Source organism: Abramis brama, assembly GCF_963993115.1.
Source record: "Abramis brama genome assembly, chromosome: 12".
In the NCBI taxonomy this organism is placed as follows: domain Eukaryota; kingdom Metazoa; phylum Chordata; class Actinopteri; order Cypriniformes; family Leuciscidae; genus Abramis; species Abramis brama.
This window is the reverse complement of record NC_139974.1, coordinates 3,795,221-3,808,363: the sequence shown is the minus strand read 5'-3', so window position 1 is coordinate 3,808,363 and position 13,143 is coordinate 3,795,221. Positions and strand designations below refer to the sequence as shown.

The 13,143-nt window shown below is 39.0% G+C and overlaps 2 protein-coding genes across 3 annotated transcripts in view; one reads left to right on the top strand and one right to left on the bottom strand.

The window, feature by feature from the left end:
• LOC311093954 (uncharacterized protein) overlaps nt 1-13,143 on the top strand; it is a gene marked incomplete at its 5' end in the record, with an annotated part of 471,534 nt that overhangs the window by 146,066 nt on the left and 312,325 nt on the right. The gene's annotated exons all lie outside the window — the stretch shown is intronic.
• LOC311093933 (protein NLRC3-like) overlaps nt 1-13,143 on the bottom strand; it is a 72,975-nt gene that overhangs the window by 51,783 nt on the left and 8,049 nt on the right. Inside the window, exons 6-9 of one of the 2 annotated variants that reach the window (XM_084131610.1) lie at nt 12,436-12,552; nt 11,102-11,218; nt 6,621-6,680; nt 4,743-6,512 (exon numbers count right to left, since the gene is read on the bottom strand). In XM_084131610.1, coding sequence (XP_083987736.1) covers nt 4,743-6,512; nt 6,621-6,680; nt 11,102-11,218; nt 12,436-12,552 — 2,064 coding nt within the window. Of the gene's footprint in view, nt 1-4,742; nt 6,513-6,620; nt 6,681-11,015; nt 11,219-12,435; nt 12,553-13,143 lie in introns of those variants that run through there. The other variant, XM_084131611.1, reaches the window with a different exon arrangement.

Below are 13,143 nucleotides of genomic sequence, written 5' to 3'. Positions count from 1 at the left end.
AATTCGAATTTTATTTTCCTGAGAGGGCCACCCATGTAAACCTTATGTATGGGAAACCCTGTATATTATTTTTGTAGAGAAACAAGCAACGTTGAGACTTAAATAATTAAATGAGTATTAAATCATGTTTAATTCAAATTCAGAGTACTTATTTATTCTTACGGAGCCTGGTTGATTTAGTTTACCCCTATGTTAATTAATGTATTAATAATCAAACATCTACTAACAGTTAAGGCTTCTGTTATTCATGTGTGAATCAGTATGACTCTCTATCACTCTCTACGCTCTACATTGGTTTTACCTTATGTATGGGAAACCCTGTATATTATTTTTGTATATCATTCATTATTCACCACAGGAGAGAAACAGACAACGTTGAGACTTAAATAATTATTAATTGAGTATTAAATCATGTTGATTAAGTTTATTTGTTCATTTATGAATTTTTTATAAAACATGTACTAACATGTTAAGGCTTCTGTTATTCATGTGTGAATCCTTACGACTCTCTATTACTCTTTATAGCTCTACATTGGTTCATTATTAGTTCATATCTTCGCTAATCATGAGTTCATGTTGAATTAACTATTGATTCAGGTATTAGGATATGATTATTCATGTATTGTTATTGTAAAGGGTTACTTAACCCTCTGGGGACCAAAAACGCGCCCGCGCGTTTTGCTCTTTTTTTTTTTTAGCCATGTAAATTAAGTTCATAATGCTCTGTTAATTTTGAACTTTCATTGTCGTGTTATACATCAATCGATCCTGTTCAGTTTCTATTTTTTTTCTGTGTACTCACAATAAAAATAAAGTGTTTTACTTTTTGCCAAATAAAGAAAAATTAACATGATGCGAGTTCTGCACTCTCTCTGTCAGTGAACTCCAATTTGAAACGCGTTCGAAAATGATCTGTAACTCCGCGAAAATTCAGTCAAACAGGCAAACATACCCACGGGCATAAAGCTTGAGATCTCATCTTTTAAATGAAGTAATTTATATAAAAAACAAATATTCTCAGCTTCTGTAATCTGTATGAAAAGAGAGTGATTCCAGTCGAGCTCATTACGAGCTCATTCACTTTAATTCGTTCACGCCTACTCACGGAGCGCGCTATTCACAAGATAATGTGTTAAGCCATCTATGCAAAACAGGTAAACGCCCCCAAGCAAATGCATTAAACGCTTCAAGTTTCATCATTCAGTCACCTGCGCGTTGGGAAGATGGCACGATACACCGGTGCAGCCCTTCAGCTCGTCATGGATACTAGCGACGAAGAGTCAACATTTCTGACCCGTCACCGAAACCAGGGACACAAGTCGGCAGCACAACTTTCGAGCAAAATGAGAAATAAGCGTTTTATTTCAAAATTGGTGATTTTCGTTTTTTTGCAGAATCTGTTAGTTGAGATCACGAAGAAGCCTCTCCATGTTTGAGATAGCAGTATTGGTATATTTAAAAGCGTACATTTTGAGTTTGAAATCGGCTTGTTTTTCGGAGATTCTAGCACGCAGTAGGGGCGTGTCATTGTCGGTGTGTATTTCCATACTGAATAAGCCGGCGTGACTACTTATTATGCAGCGCTCTGGCCGGCTCTATCTGATTTCAAAATTCAATGAAGATGGATGCCAATAACATTACGATGTCCAGCAATCGATTTAAATAGTAGGTTACATGGGGTTTAATTAGTCGTTACATAGATACATAGATCCGCCTATTTAACCAATGTGTATCTTAATGGTCCAGTGGTAGAGCTTTCATCAGCCGTGTCAGAGGGTCTGAGTTCGAATCCGCCCTCGTATAGGTTTTTTTTCTCTCATCAAAACGATTATGTTCATCAGTGGTTGTATATCAAGCAGGGACACGCAAACGTTTGCATTATGTTTTGTGGTTTCACCAGAACGAATAGAGAGTATCCGCAACGCAACGGATTGAAGCGCGCGTCGAGTGAAGACAGTGCGGTTTGTGCACGAGCCACATGAGAAAACACCATATCTGCGCCACTGATCGCAGCGGCAACGAGCACTTTGATCACTTGATTAAAAAAAAAAATACATTTCAGCGCTAGTATCTTATTTAAAATACGAACGAAATGAATGCTCTGCCAGTTAACTGGAGATGTTTTATTTATTTGTAGAATTGGTACATTCGTGTCGCGAGATGTTTTAAAAAGTGGTGGGAACATGTCCCATCCGTCCCACCCGCAAATTATGCCTATGCCTATTTCCATAGTTTATTGCTTATTATTTATCATTAGCAAAAGTTTGTTTCATGTTGCACGAGTAGGCTACACCGAAGAAAATTCCTAGTCTGTGAAACCTTTCATTGACAATGGCAATAAAATCTATTCTGATTCTGATTCATACTTGGATTCATAGCCTACTCATACATATATATATATATATATATATATATATATATATATATATATATATATATATATATATATATATATATATATATATATATATCACATAGCACATCCTGTTTTTGATTTGAACATTGTCTAGAGTTTATCTTATTTTTTATTCAGTGTACTTAAGAGTTGCCTTTACAGTTTTATCGGTAGATTCCTTTTGTTTATTTATCGCTCACAATTGCTTTGTTTATAGCCGACTGATTATTTTTTTATTTTGCTCACATTTAATTTGCTTAGAGCAACATTTAGAATTTAGAACATTTAGTTCCTCCACACAGAGGAATTACAATAAAACAGATTGAAAAACAAAACCTTTGAATGTCCTCTCATTCTTTCTTCAGGCTGCCTCACTTGATGGCCCATTAGCCATTGGGGGGGTGTCTATGTCACACCCCTGGTCTGAATCTCATTAACCCTCTAGGCGCCACGGTCGAGTTTACTCGACAAGATGCGGCACTGAATAAAACGGCCGATTTTGTCCAATAGGGTGTCAAATTTCGTTCGAACTCCCCTCCACTAGATTGCAGACATGTCATACTTAATCCCAGACTCGAAAAAAAGTCATGCTTCTATACAAAATCTTCGAGCTAGAGCGCATTGAATCAGTGCGAACAAAAGCGGAGCTAGTGTGCGAGTGAGCCGTTTTATCAGAGCAATATTGTCAACGTCAGTGAGTATTTATTATTTATTATTTTTATATAATTATTTATTATATATTATTATTATTATTATTATTATTATTATTATCTAATGGCATCAATAAAGCTTTCCCGCAATGAAGTGTTGGGTCTTCTATTCGCGGACTCTGATGATGACGGTGATTCTGAAAGTGAAAGTAGCCCTACACCAAGCACAAACGGTGAAACCTTTGCACAATGTCAGTGGTGGGAACAATGTTTCCCGGGGTCGGAGTGTTCATCGCGAAGTTAGCAGGCGTGTTTGTGTTGTGGGGAACGAGGCGGGAGATTTTTACCGATTTTTACCGCGCTAGCCAGCTTTGTCTTCTGACCGTGTGCCTCTCCGCAATCGCGGCGACAGTATTGTGGTGGAGACGGGTATGTTAGACGAGGTGGAAGTATTCATAGGACAGTTAGGGGTAACGTGGAGGCAGGGTGGGGAGTCGCAATGACAATGACAGTAGTCCGAGCTGTGCACACTCGGCGCGCGCGTGAGGCAGATCTGGCCGCGCCCGCGCTGCTCGTGTGTGACACGGGGCGGTGTGACACGCAGCAGAGGGGCTATTATGCATAGTCTATCGCAAGCTGATGGGAATGCCGGCTTTGTGTGTCATGAATAATATATATGTGCCCCATACATGGAATGAGAGTGCCTACTGTATGTAGTAAATGGAAAATCTCTACAGCAAAAGGCCAACCGCTACATGCAGTTTGTTTCTACCATTTATTAGTAATGATTTACACAGTTTGTTTACTACTTACTATTTACCTGAGCATTCAGTATTGTGCAATATAGCATACAGAAGGTGAGGGACATTTTGGGGGGAAAGAAGTGCTGCATTTTATCATTTAAACATGTGACTTTTCATGAAAATTCTATAATCCAAGATCGCCGCCACCATATTACGTCATAATATGCAAATTAGATGGGGAAATGTAATCCCTACATAAACTTTGGGTCATCCTTAATATTTCTCTAATTTACAGAAAGTCTCTATCTTTTATCACTTTTAAGATACAGCCTTTTGAAATTAAGATGTCAAAATCGAACGGTTTAGGAAAAAACCTCTGGCGCCTAAAGGGTTAATATTGATAGGCCATTACCACTCCCATGCATAAACCTCTTCTGACAAAAAAAAAACTGTCTTACAATGTTTAAATCAATGTATTGTTTTATGAGAACGATTAGGCAGGATGATTTTCACATCATTTTGAAGCCAGAACTCGAAGCGACAACATCCATTAGTCAAAAGTCTTGTGGACACATATTTAGTATGTGTTTTGTGGTCTTATTTCAGCAACTTTCATTTTTATTTTTTTTTTCAATAACCACGCATAAACATTATTCTCTTAAAAATACAAACATGTACATACATGTTACTTACATATTATGGTAGCCCCGTTTGTGCTATATAGAGTGAATTTACACCTTTGCCATTAACATGTTTATAAATAACTGAAAAAAGCACAAATGTCAGGGCATGTCAAAACATCCCAAGCACCCCAAAAACACCCTGGTACCCAGAGGGTTAAGATATATTTGAATTTCTCCTATTACAGTATTGCTTTGGTACAGGAAACTTGTGCTAAAATCATAAATATGATCATGTTTTATCAGTGTAATGATTGTTGTCAGACTGACTTACTGAACTGATCTGGATTCTTTAACCACAGGCAGCAGCTTCTGAAGAACTTCATCTGCTGTATTATTGGCTCCAATAAACTGATTTAGATCAAAAACATCCATCTTCTGCTCTGATGTCAGCAACACATAAACCAGAGCTGACCACTGTGAAGAGGAGAGTTTGGTTCCTCCTATTCCTCCAGATTTCAGATAATGTTGGATCTCCTGCATCAGAGAATCATCACCCAGTTCATTCAGACAGTGGAACAGATTGATGGATCTCTCTGGAGAGCGATTCTTCCTGATCTTCTGTTTGATGTTCTGAACTGTTTCCTCTTTGTTGTAGGAGCATCTTCCAGTCTGTGTCAGTAGTTCTCGTAAGAGAGTCTGATTAGACTCCAATGAGAGACCCAGAAGGAAACGCAGGAAAAGGTCCAGATGTCCATTCTTACTCTTGAAGGCCCTGTTTACAGCTCTCTGATGCAGCTCAGATAATGAAGGATATTTCTTCTGATTTAAGATTTTAGAAAAGAAACTTTGTATGGTTTTGTCAAACACATTTCTGTTCTTATATGTAAAGAAAATGTGTGCACATAGAGCTGCTAGATGTTCCTGGATGCTCAGATGAACAAAGCAGAAGACTTTCCCCTGATACAAGCCCAACTCCTCTCTGAAGATCTGAGTGCACAATCCTGAGTAAACTGATGCTTCTGTCACATCAATGCCACAATCTCTCAGGTCTTCCTCATAGAAGATCAGGTTGCCTTTCACAAGCTGCTGGAAAGCCAGTTTCCCCAGTTTGAGAATCATGTCTTCATCTTTCACTTTCTTCTCATAGTCCTTCTCATGTTTGATGTTGGTCTGAATGATCAGGAAGTGTGTGTACATCTGAGTGAGAGTCTTGGGAATCTCTCCTCTCTCTGCTTCACTCAACATCTTCTCTAGAACAGTGGCTGAGATCCAGCAGAACACTGGGATGTGGCACATGATGTGGAGGCTCCTCGAGGACTTCAGGTGTGTGATGATTGTATTGGCCAGACTCTGATCACTGATTCTCTTCCTGAAGTATTCCTCCTTCTGTGGCTCATTAAAGCCTCGTACCTCTGTCACTCGATGGACACACTCAGAGGGGACGAGATCCGCTGCTGCTGGTCTGGAGGTGATCCAGATGAGAGCAGAGGGAAGTAGATTCCCCTCAATGAGGTTCATCAGCAGCTCGTCCACTGAGGCTGATTCAGATATATCACACAGTTTCACTTCGCTCTTAAAGTTCAGAGACAGACGACACTCATCCAGACCATCAAAGATGAACAACACTTTATATTCACCACAGGATATTTCCATTTCTTTTGTTTCAGGTAAAAAGACATGAAGAAGATCTGAAAGACTGAGTGTTTTGTCCTTCATCAAGTTGATCTCTCTGAAAGGAAGTGGAAATATGATCTGGACGTCCTGATTCTCTTTCCCTTCGGCCCAGTCCACAATGAACTTCTGCACAGAGACTGTTTTCCCAATGCCAGCGACTCCCTTTGTCAGCACAGTTCTGATGGGTTTGTCTTGTCCAGGTAAAGGTCTAAAGATGTCATTGCATTTGATCGATGTGTCCTCTGTTGCTGCTCTCCTGGATTGTGTCTCAATCTGTCTCACCTCATGCTCATTATTGATCTCTCCACTTCCACTCTCTGTGATGTAGAGCTCTGTGTAGATCTCATTCAGGAGTGTTGGGTTTCCCTGCTTTGCTGTTCCTTCATACAGACACTGAAACTTCTTCAGCAGATTTGATTTAAATGTGCTTTGGGCCAGTTGAGAATCACGACCGAAAGAATAAATGGTTAGATTACATAATAAATTAAAGAAGTAAAAGTGATAGTAAAATATCTTTATGACAGAAATGTTGTACCTCAGATTAGATGACATGTGTCTTCCCCTAAATGTTCCTTGAGTGTCCATAGACTGTTCACTAATTGTGGACAAACACGGACAGAACAGAGACAATACAACAGAGTCAAGAAAACAGAGACAAGAATTCATATAGTGTTCATATAGAGCCAGACAGAGAGGTGCCAATGAGCGCCTCAACACTCCTGTTAACACTTTAAAGGGGCATTCCACCCATAGGAACATTGTTTTTTATTGAAAGTGGGTCATATATGTAGTCGAAATGTAAAATAAATTTTGAATTTGGTGCCTTCGTGACCGAGGAAAGACAAAAAATAACTTCAGGACGCATTTGTATGAAAGACAACAACTCCCACAATGCACCACATTGCACAGCTCCGCAAGCCACTCCCACTAATCCAGAACAGCGCGTATCTGCATATAAGAGAAATCACTCTTCCGTCTACAAGGCTAGCTACCACCAGAGCTTGAAATTCATTTCACACAAAATGTCTAGTTAGTTGGCGAACTCATTAGTGCATTACTCCTCGTTTGTATTTCTTTCGAAAAGGTGAATTATTGCATGGTACCGGGATGTTCAGTCAGAACATATGCGGTGCGAAACTAGGATAGTTCACAACACAAACGTCCGTGTCCTCGTCTGATTCAAAGATTTCGTCCAGGCGAAATTGTCATCGTTGAAATTCTTTGCCGCAGATGGACTCTATCTCTGTGTTCGTAGTTGCATAGTGAGATCACCGGCGCCACCAGTCCGCCCTAACTCGAGCCAGTCCGGGCTCCTCGTCCGCAGCAGGCAGGTCTTCTGCCTCGGCTGCTCTTCGCTATAATGCGGCTTGTAAAGGTAGCCACAAACACCTGATTCAAGCATCAGACTTCCGAAATCCTCTTCTTCTATATCATATTGAGTACTCTCCTCCGCTATTGTCATAACTTTACATCTGTCTCCACAGCGCCTGTTAGCTTAGCTTCAAACAAGATGGAGGATATTGCTTTCAGTTTCAGAGAGTAAAGTCCCACCCACTGATCTGTAATAGGTCTGTAGCGTGAGCGGGTCCCGCCCCTGGGAAAGATTGGAGAGATGAGGAACTAGTGCTTGTAGTCTCAACAGAAATCCCCCCTCTTACACTTCCTCCGACAATGACGCAAAATGACGATTTTTGCGTCATTGTGGGAGGAAGTGTAAGAGGTAAATAACGGATTTCTCCCGTCTCAGGGGAAAATGAGAGAGTGTTGCACGACCATTCAATAGTATGACTGGGTTTCTAACAATGCAAAGCTTAGTGCAAATGGGTGGAGTGTCCCTTTGACATAACACTGTATTTTAGCACAAGTATATTTTGCAGCTGAATATTAGTATAAAAAAAAAATATTTTTTAATAATATGGACAATGATCAGAAACATTTAAGTTGAGTGTTTAAGTTGTAAGGGGAAATTAATAAAATGGTCAGAAATGGCCCTGTCTGTATTTAATGTTTTAATCATTTAATTAAAGTGTTTTCGTCTGTTGTCTGTGTGAAGTAGGGGTTGCACGACTACTGATTTCTGCTAGTCGATTTCTTATCAAAACAATACTTGAGTTAATCGACTACTCGTGGTTCATGCTACTGTAAATGAAAAGACTAGCTAGATCTCATCAATAAACATTTATTAATTCATAGATTACATAAGTAAACTTTTAAAACATTATAATTATGACATTTCATTTTTAAATTTTCATGTAACAGTCTAAAGCCAAATAAATAGCCATTCTTGCCTTTCATTTCAGACGTCTGCTTCAAGGGCCCTTCACATATCGTGTCTTTTTCGCGCTCAAGTTCGTTATTTCAAATGTAGGCGCGCGGTGAGCGCGCTCATAATGGAAGCAACGTGGTGCGCTAGTTTTTCCAGGCGCGCCGATGCCACGGCGAGATGAAAACATCTCAAATTTTTAGGGCTGGACCCGAATATTCAAATATTCGTTCGGTGGGTTGGTATTCGATTTGAAAATTTGACATTCGAATATTTTTTATTTTTATTTATTTTTTTTTCACACCTGGGATCCCCCGCGAAACGGTTCTCATTAGCGCTTCAATAAGCCCAGCGACACACTGACTGCGTGGCGTGTCCGTTATTTCGGCTCTCATGTTAACAGTTTGGAGTTTGCACACTGCCTGCGTGAGACACGCGTCTCAGCTCGAGCCATGCGGAAAACGCGTGCATGCTAGAAATAGAACCGACACCTGTGTTCCAGCAATGGAAGTGTTCTCTGGCTAGAGCAGAACAGCGGAGTGTGTATGGACCGAAGTGCCTGAGCTTGTGTTTTGGGTTAAGCTATGTTGCTTTGACATTGTGGAAAATAGAATAATAGAAACAAAATGTATTAGCCTTTTTACCCGTTATTATCAATCTAAATTAATCTCGTTTTTAATTTAACTTAATTTCGTTTTTCTTTATTTAAATTTCGTTTTTCTTTATTTAAATGTCGTTTTTTCTTTATTTAAATGTCGTTTTTTCTTTATCTAAATTTCGTTTTTCTTTATTTAAATTTCGTTTTTCTTTATTTAAATTTCGTTTTTTCTTTATTTAAATTTTGTTTTTTCTTTATCTAAATTTCGTTTTTCTTTGTTTAAATTTCGTTTTTTCTTTATTTAAATTTCGTTTTTTCTTTATCTAAATTTCGTTTTTCTTTATTTAAATTTCGTTTTTCTTTACTTAAATTTCGTTTTTTATTTATTTAAATTTCGTTTTTATTTATTTATTTTATTTGTTTTCGTTACAGTATGTTTAAGCTCTACATCATCATACATGTATTGTCTATTTGTTGTTTGTAATGTATGATGATGTAGAGCTTAAACATACTGTACCGAAAAAAAATTCCACCGGCATTGTCATGTGGCTAAATAAACAATCTTTAAATTTCATTTTTCTTTATTTAAATCTACCCTTTACTGTGTCAGTAATTTGTTAGACAGAAAAATATTAAAAGTCTACCTTAAAAGTATTGCTTAATTTAACAAACCTGTGTGTGTGCATTTTATATCACTTGTGCAGTGGGTTCTCTGAGAATATAAGCCCTGCCCGCGTGAGGTGCGCCGCTTCCCGCTCGCGCTGTTCTGTAGTTTACTAAAAGTTTATTAATTCTGAATGTGTCACGTCTCGCGTGTCCATCAATATTGCACCAAATGCGACACTGCACTCCTTTGTGAAGTCAACTGGATGAACGGTTCTTGAAATAATCAAAATGCAAATGGACAAACAGACACATAGAGATTCCTGCCTTTATTAGAGAGAAGAATATTTTCAGCCCCCTCTCTCCGAAGCTTCGAATATTCGATGTTCATTACTACCGAAGCTTCGAAGCTCAAAAAATGGTATTCGGACCAGTCCTACAAATTTTCAGAATGCCTCAAGCGCACCGCAGGTCATGTGACAAAAACCAATCAGCTTCGGCCTTTCGATAACATCATCGAAAGCTCGGCCGAACAGCTGATAGTAGCTGTACAGGGCGGGTTTTTCCTTCTCATCTCCAGAAATATATCTAGTAGTAAAGCTAATGCAAATACTTCTTCGTCGTCATCATGGAGAGCGCAGTTCATGGTTGCATAGCAACAACAGACGCCATGGGAGCGCAAACGCTTGTAGGAGACAGCGGCACGGCCACGCTTTTCACGCGTTTTTAGACGCAATATGTGAACGGCCTCTTGCAGAGTTGGCCAATTACAATATTTTTGTCAATATTTTTGATTAAATACTTCCACACATCTGACGTGTGGTGTCTGTTGGTGACGTTCGCCATTTTTTATTAATTTATGGTTAATGGACGCTCGAGTAGTCGATTGTTTCCGACAGCGTCGACTAGTGGTTGAAGTAGTCAATCTATCGACTACCCGGCTAGTCTATGCAAGCCTAGACACAAGAGATCGTTCGGACACTGATAACAGCAGCAACACACACTCAGCATGAGTTCAAAAACTCCACATTCCAGCACCAGAATGAAATTAACACAAACTAATGAAATTAATACTCTTGCTAGTCAACTGGAGATGTTTCTTGTGTATTAGGTACATCCGTGCTGCGAGATGTTTCAAAAAGTGGTGTGGACAATATCCACCCTGGCAAAGAGTGGTGGGCACATGTCCCACATGTCCCATAACTCGCAAATTACGCTTATCTTTGTTGCATTATATGCCAAACGGTGACAGTTTAAAATTGGGACTCTGAAGCAGAAACTGTCATGTGTATTTTTCCAAAGTTTGCATGTCTGTAACTCAAGAAGTTCTAAAGATATCCTTTTAGATTTCAGTTCTTAGCAAAACTGTCTTTTGATATCTTTTTTGATATTTTTCAGGGCCTATGTGGTTCAGTTCAATAAATGTATCTTGTTTTCCTCTATTAAAATAAATGGATAGAACAAACCTGTCTGAGAGCCAAAAAAATTGTCTTTTTCCAGAGTGTGCATGCATGTAACTCGAGAAGATCTATCTATCAATGAAATGTTGTACATCAGATCAGTCGATGTGTGTTTTCCCTCAAATCTCAATGGCTCTCCCATAGACTGGTCACTCTTCATGGACACACAGCTGGACTCTGGTGAGTTTGATTTCTCCCTGTGATTTTGACTTCAATAGAATAGAAACAAAAGAACAGAGACAAGAATTCTTAATTATATTACAGTACATGTAGAGAAACCTCACATAGAGAATCAATCCATCCATCGTTTACAATTGCTTTTAATCTGTTGTTGTGTTTGTGTTTCCCAATAAGTGACTAGGTTTTCCCTTGAAATTTTTCCAGCAGCGGTGCGGTTACGTTTTGTTATGAGGGCATGCACCTCTGGAAGATTTTTTTTTTTAAATAACCCCTTAAACCATGAGTTCTGGCAAGTTTTGTGGATAGAAATGAACATTTTGAGACATACAAATATACCATCAGCAGATTCAAGATTCAGCTGACACGCATACACGTGGCCAGATGCTGTCCTTGTAGCCTATTCCTCAGGTCTGTCTTCACCTAGAAATGACTTAAAGGTGAATATTAATTTTTCACTGCAAATTTTTAATATTCTGTAAAAATCCACGGTTCTCGGTACCAATTTTGCAGTTCGTACCGCTTTCTCCTTTCCACAAGCGCTTGCTCTCTCGTGGCGTCTGTCGTTGCTATGCAACCATGAACAGAGGCGCGCCTGGAAAAACGAGCGAGCGCTTCTGTCATGAGCGCGCTTGCCACATCTACATTTTAAATTACGAATTTGCACGCGCAAAAAACGCGCAATATGAATGACCTCTTATGGCAACGTGACATTAGCCTAATCGAAAATATTTACATATGTGGATGTGGCTCTTTCCTCCTTTCTTGTCAACAAGTGGATTCAGAGTCACCACATTAGCAGCGCCGCCGGTTGTCATATCTCAGTGTTTTTAGGTGTGTAAGTGAATGAAGTTAATGTCGTGATATTTCTGATCATGTGAAGATTTTGCAGCGCCGCTGCTGAATACATTGTAGGGGAAACACTGAGTGATGAATTTGTGTTTAGTTTGGTTGAGTTTGTCCGTATTGTTCTGGTCCAGATTATCAGTGTTTTGTGGGTCAGTAGATGTTAGTGAAACATCAGGACTGAAGCTCTGGATCAGCTGTGAGAGGAGACCTGATCCTGTGCTCGACTCCTGCTATTGCAGAGCTTTATAATAGTGTGAGTCTCTGAGTTATACATGCTTACATAATATCATCACCTATTTCTGTATTTTGATAATAAGTGGATATTTGCCAAATTATGCCATACATGCATTATGTGTGTGTGTCTGTGGTCTCTCTGTCTGTCTAAACAAAGATGTTGTACCTCAGATCAGTTGATGTGAGTTTTCCCTCAAATCTCAATGGCTCTGCCATAGACGCGTCACTCTTCATGGACATACAGCTGGGCTCCGGTGAGATTGATCTGTCACCCTCACATTGACTTTAATACAACAACAGAATAGAAATAATAGAGTTATTCTCTACCAGAACCAATATGGTTGATTTTACATGAAAATAAATTCCACATGAGAACGTTGTCTTTTAACTCTTTCTCCGCCAGCCTTTTCTGTTTAAAGTTACCAGCCATCGCCAGCGATTTAGACCATTTTCACATTTTCATGTTCCCCAGAATATTTTTTTGAATGAATATCTGAACATTCAATATATCAAAAGAAAGAACAGACCCTCTCCCTTAAAAAAAAAAAGTTTTATTTACATACTAGTTTTGATTTATATGCTGTTTAATGTTGATGATCGTGTTATTTTACATAAGCATATGATTACATATGAGATTGCTTGTTTTTTCCAGCACCAGAATGAAATTAACACAAACTAATGAAATTAATACTCTTGCTAGTCAACTGGAGATGTTTCTTGTGTATTAGGTACATCCGTGCTGCGAGATGTTTCAAAAAGTGGTGTGGACAATATCAACCCGGGAAAAGAGTGGTGGGCACATGTCCCATAACTTGCAAATTACGCTTATGTTTGTTGCATTATATGTCAAACGGTGACAGTTTAAAATTGGGAC